The 6273-nt window shown below is 41.9% G+C and overlaps 1 protein-coding gene across 1 annotated transcript in view; it reads left to right on the top strand.

The window, feature by feature from the left end:
* Positions 1 to 2594, top strand: part of Dhc16F (Dynein heavy chain at 16F) — a 47685-nt gene extending 45091 nt beyond the window's left edge. The window contains exons 65-67 of the mRNA XM_028177129.2: positions 1041 to 1238; positions 1506 to 1626; positions 2153 to 2594. Coding sequence (XP_028032930.2) covers positions 1041 to 1238; positions 1506 to 1626; positions 2153 to 2382 — 549 coding nt within the window. The 3' untranslated portion in view covers positions 2383 to 2594. The remainder of the gene's footprint in view (positions 1 to 1040; positions 1239 to 1505; positions 1627 to 2152) is intronic.
* Positions 2595 to 6273: the final 3679 nt, after the last annotated feature.

Consider the following 6273-nt stretch of genomic DNA (forward strand, 5'->3'; position numbering starts at 1 on the left):
TTTGATTCGGTAGTAGATGCATTCGCGAAGCAGCTGCCATTGAGGTCTGGTTAAGAGGTGCTTGAGTAACTTTAAGTTAATCCCACCCCTCCTGGATTAACCTGCGCTCGCCCACACGTTATGGCGAAGCTAAAAAGCCTTAGGGCCACCAGTTACGCTTCCCTCCTATACAAAAAACAAAAGGTAATTCCTACAAGCATATTTGTGTAGGTATTGTCGAATTTTGGCCATTAAACTGTTTTGTATAATTTAGTGAAATAAACTTAAAACCTTCGACTTCGATCCTAAATTTGAAGCTAAACTTTCGACTGTCCTTTTATTATTTTGGAGTTATCACGTCGTGACCACATACTGAGTTGTTCTGCAGTACTTATCAGATTACTCACGTTTAAAAGGCCCAACCATAAATGAATAAAAATATGCCATCAACATCATCATCATCAGCAGCCCACGGTCGTCCACTGCTGGACATAGGCCTCTCCCAACCCACACCATTGAGCCCAGTCTTCGACTCTCCTCATACACCTCTTGCCAACCACCGTACGGAGGTCATCGCACCAAAATATGTCTGGTTACAATTCGACATTGCATAGCACGAGCTGTTTCCAAAACCTGTAAAAATCTGCAAGGGTGCAAATCTATACATATAAATAAAATTGGAGTGACTGTTTGTAATATTGAAATAAACGCTTTTTACTACATGCATATGAATATATATATATATACGGTACATACACCAAAATAACATTTTTTACAATTTTTGTCTGTTGTCTGTTTGTTCCGGGCTAATCTCTGGAACGGCTGGATCGATTTCGACGGGATTTTCACTGATAGGTAGCTGATGATATGACGAGTAACTTAGGCTACATTTTTTAGACTAACTTCGTACCGCGTACCGCGTACGTACCTCGGTACGACAATAACCGCGGGTAACATCGCGGGACTCGGCTATCAATAATAAAATTTAATGTTTCCGAAGTGAAGCGAGGGCGGGTCGCTAGTGTAAAATAAATTCGTAAAAACATTTGGTTCCATTTCAGAAATGGTTAGTTGACGGTCTACAGCCCAGTAGTTGGGTGTCCGGGTTATTTTTCCCTCAAGGTCTGCTAACGGGCGCGTTACAGTCCTACGCGCGAAGATATCGAGTGCCAATAGACGCACTCATGTACGACTTCAAACCCATACCGTTTTTCTTATCGCAAGACGATGTTTACAAGCACAATAAGAAAAACATAAAGGTAAGTATAGACGTATTTTAAAATTCGATTATTTCCTTGTACAAATAGCTACTAGTTCTTTCAAAGAAAAATATATATACACCTTCTTGTTAAATACGATACATACGGTTCATTTTGTCGAGTAAATTACTAACGTATCCGCTTGGGATGAACATGAGATTTAACTACATTTGTTTTCGCGTGGACTAAAATTTATAAAATTTAGTGAATCGAAGTTATTTTTATATTTTTAACCATAAACATTTTCAAGAAGGTGGTTAATTTTAGGATGGAGACGATGTGTTTGGAGCGCTGACAGTGCCCGAGGACGGTGTCAATATACACGGTCTATTTATTGATGCAGGGCGATGGGACACCGAAAATAATTGTCTTGTCGACGCTTTAGCAGGTTTGTATTTATATGACTTTATAAGGAAATAGTACTGCAAAACACGTCATTACGAATCCTCCCGATCCATTAACGGTACTTTTAGGTACTACAAGCACCGGTCACTGTCCTCGTCGAATCGAGGGTTCGACGAACGAATTAACCCATAGACACAGCCCACTGAGTTTCTCGCCGGATCTTCTCAGTGGGTCTCACTGCTCTTGCTAGGCTTCGTGTTAGCAACAACATCAGTTTTGAGTCCCGTGAGCTCACCTACTCACCCGGTTACGCTGATATGGTATCTCAAGATAAGTATCTCAAGCCTAGGCAGGAAAAAAAATTGAATAAACTGCCGGTTTGAGCCTCGTGAGCTCACCTCCTAGTTTGTTGAATCTAGAATAACCACTCGAAGTAACTAGAATAGGTAGGGTTAAAAAAAAATTGTCGAATAACTAATCATTTAAAATCTAAGCAGATAATGACGATATCTACTAGTATAGGCTTTTAATTTATTTATAACGTTGCTAAGAACTAAAATTACACATAGGCCAAATGAATCCTCCGCTGCCAGTGGTGTGGTTCTACCCGGTCCTCGAACTGCCAAAACCGGACCCACGTTACCAAGCGCCCCTCTACAAGACGTCAGAGAGAGCAGGCACTTTATCGACTACTGGGCACAGCACTAACTTCGTTCTACCGGTGTTGCTGCCGACGCACATGCCAGCCGATTTTTGGATCATACGTGGTACCGCCCTACTCACTCAAGTCACAGACTGAAAAATGCGTAATTTAATAGTATATCACCGAAATATCCTGCTTTATAATAAATCGATTCAGAAAGTACCTACTGCCTACTAATAGTAAGAAAGATTGAAGAGATAGTTAAAAATGTTTATAATACGTTTTATATGTGATGATTTATTTTATGACTTTTGTTTTTTAGTATTATTTTATTGTATAGTTTTTAAACACAATAAAATTTTATATTATTATAAGATGTGGTTGTCACTTTCTAGACCTACGACAATTAAAAAAAATGTAAAAAGGCTTACATGTATTTTTACACATTTACCTACTTGTTTATGATTTTCTATTTCTTTTATAAATATTATACTTAGTCTGGCCATAAATACTGTTACAAAAAAAATAAAAAAAAATCTATTCCAAATAACATTTATTACTTTTACAGCTATACAGTATAAAAAGCTTATTCGAAGCGGTCTCCATTGACTGCAATACAGTCCTTTAAACGTTGAGGCCAGTTATCAATAGAAGCACGCACTCTTTCCATGGGAAAAATTTTCTCCGCCAATCGTACGGATTGTTTTAGGGACTCCAAATTATCATGGCGTTTAGAGCAAGCCGTACTCTCTAAAGCTAACCATAAATCATAATCCAGCGGATTAAGATCGGGACTAGACGACGGCCAGTCTTCAGCTCTGATGAAGTCCGAAACGTTCGTTTCCAACCAAGACTGCGTAGGACCTGGCACCAAGTCTTGCTGGAAGGACCATTCTTGATTATTGAACATGGTGTTGTTAAGGGGCTTCACTATCTTTTCAAGAATGGTATCTTAATACACTTGTGCCGATGTTTTGATACCTTTTTCACAAAAGTATGGCTCAGTCACTCCTTCATAGCTAATACCCCACCAAACCATCACTGAAGTCAGATAGTGCCCACGTTGCATTCTGTCGACTAATTGGGCAGCTTCCTTAGAGCTCTGAGCATAAATACGGTCATTGTGTTTGTTAAAATGTTGCTCAATTGTAAAAAAATTCTCATCCGTAAACAAAATTTTTCTATGACCTCCCTTTGCGTACCGCTTCAGTAGTCGTTTCGATTTTACCACCCTATTCTCTTTTAAATTATCAGTTAAGAAATGTCCATTACGTCTCTTATAGGCTGCAAGTCCTAAGTCATCTTTTAAAATACGCGACATGGTTCTAGGTGCTATCTTCATCTCCCGAGATAAAATCTTTTGCTTTCGGACAGGATTTCTTCGAATCCTTTCCCTTACTGATTTGACCACCTTTTTTGTACGAACACTACGTGGACGGCCAGATCTTTTTCTGTCACAAACAGAGGAGGTCTCATTGCACCTATTAATAGCCCGGTACACAAACATTTTACTAATACCAAGCGTATAGAGAGTTTTAAAAATTGCATTTGGCTCCATACCTACTTTGTGTAATGCAATCACAGCGATTCGGTTCTCTTTATCACCCCACTCCATTTTAATATCGCAAAATATTGTACAATGTATTGGCGCCAAAATAAGAAAACTCAATGAGCAATCAAATAAAAATGACAAATTCCAAATTAAAATGTAATAATATTTTGTTTATTTTTAATTGTAACAGTATTTATGGCCAGATTAAGTATAATCCTCAAAATGTCATTTTAGTATCCACAACCATATCTTCTCGGGTCTGAATCACTTCTAGTCAATTTTTACTTTTTACATACATAATGGGTCAAAGAGCTCAAAGCCCACTTCAGTGTTGTTTGTGGTTATCGAAGCCCTTAGAAATGACAATGTAAGTGCAGTTACCCACCTTGAGACATAAAGTTAAAGCTACAATTTAGTTTGAATTTATGCTCGACCCTTCCCAAAACAGAACGTACCGGAACCACCAATAAAATGTAAACTGCATGAAAGGCATCATTAGCCATGTAAAATACACCAGTTTTACCTAAATTTATTTATACGATATACAATATAGAAAAATAGTGTAGTTCATATGTTCGGTGCACCAGCTGTTGCAGACTGCATCAGGTTATTGTGAGGACGAGATGCGACCGCACCACTGCCGTTTTATCTTGATCGAATCGATTTGGCCACTGCACTGTACCTATAGTAAATACAATACGAGACATGCACGAACATCATGGTATGGCATGGTCAACAGGTCTTAATAAAATACCGTCTAAATATTAGTAGGTGTATCTCGGACATGGATTCGTTCTGTTTTAACGCACAGGTAGTAAAATTTCAAGTTCAATACGTATGTATGTATGTTGGAGTATTTCCACTTTCGGGTAGCGACATGGTAAGCGGTTGGTCTTCGTAAGTGAATAAAACCAGGAATGTTAACTCAGAGCGTATATTAATTACGCAGGAGCGTTCCGTCTGATACGGCGACTCGCTCGCTTCTGAGCTTGAGTTTTTTTTTTTTTTTTTCCTACCTAAGCTGATAGCCCTAGCGGCTATGTCAGCGTAACCCTAACTTTAGTAGGTGAGCTCACGGGGCTCAAACCTGACGATGTTGCTAACACGAACCCTAGCAAGAGCCGTGCTTCGCAGAATCTACCACCGGATCGGAAACGCGACCCACTGAGAAGATCCGGCGAGAAACTCAGTGGGCTGTGTCTGAGAGTTAATTTACTCGTCGAGCCCTTCGTCGCAAGCGACGGGTTCGACGAGAACGGTGACCGGTGCTTGAAGTACCTAAAAGCACCGTCAGTGGATCGGGAGGATCCGAGATGACGTGTTTTGGGCGACGTCGACTGCTTTCCATTCGGTCCGCAGGATCGGGAATGTAGTTACCGGCGGCCACGATGAGAGGGTTCTCGTGTCGTGCCGCTTTATCGAAGTGGCGCATGGACGCCGACTGAAGATACTTACTGATGGACTCTAAGTCCAGGTCGTCATGGAGGTCGACGTTCCTGACGAACCACGGGGCTCCGACGGCTATCCTGCAAAAACGGGATTGAATGATTTGAAATGATTTTAAGTGTATGCGGGCCGCGTGAGCGAACACTACACTTGCATAGGTCATGACGGGGCGTATGCAAGTTTTGTAGAGTGTCACCTTATTTCTAAGGGACATTTTACTCCGCCTACATATCATCGGGTAGAGACGTCCTAGAATGAAGGCGGCACGGTCGCGTACCGTCTTGATGTGGGGGCGAAATGTCGTCCTACTGTCGAGGGTGACGCCTAAATATTTGACATTCGGGGCCCACGGTATGGGCTGGTCGAACATCGTGATTGGGCGAATGGCGGAGGCGGAGGTGTTGACGCGCCTAGTCGGGAGGGGGATGCTCAGCGTGGTGTTCGGAGGGCGACCCCTTTTGAAGAGCACTGCTGTGCTTTTCGTGGGGTTGATGTCGATGCGCCACTTCCGGAACCACTGTCCCATAGTGGTAGCTGCGGTCTGAAGTCGTCGATGAAGCAACGCCTTCTTCCTACCCGAGTAGTAGATGGCGGTGTCATCGGCGAAGAGCGCCAGATGGGTCTCCGGAGACCGGGGTATATCATTGATATACAAACTAAATAGTAACGGGGAGAGGGCGGAGCCTTGCGGGACTCCGGCTGTGACGTGACGGGGCCGGGAACGCGTTCCCTCGACTCGATATCGCAACGAACGGTTCGACAAGTAGTCTCGTATGATGAGAGCTTGAGAGACAACAACGGAGCGTTTTTATAACAAGGTATCGTGGTGGGACGATGTTGTTTACGACTCTTATCTTGCACGTGTTGTTTTCGATGAATGCTTGCACGTGTTTTTTGTCGTCCCATCTTTATTAGTCATGAACTAATGGTTTATAAAAACACGCGCCGACATGCATACGAAATAGTAATCAGCAGGCTGCCACTAATTGATAGTACACAAGAATAACTATGATAATTTCTGGTGATAGGACCTGTTGTGAGTCTGCAGG

The sequence above is a fragment of the Bombyx mandarina genome, chromosome 01 (genome assembly GCF_030267445.1).
Source record: "Bombyx mandarina strain Sakado chromosome 01, ASM3026744v2".
Lineage (NCBI taxonomy): Eukaryota > Metazoa > Arthropoda > Insecta > Lepidoptera > Bombycidae > Bombyx > Bombyx mandarina.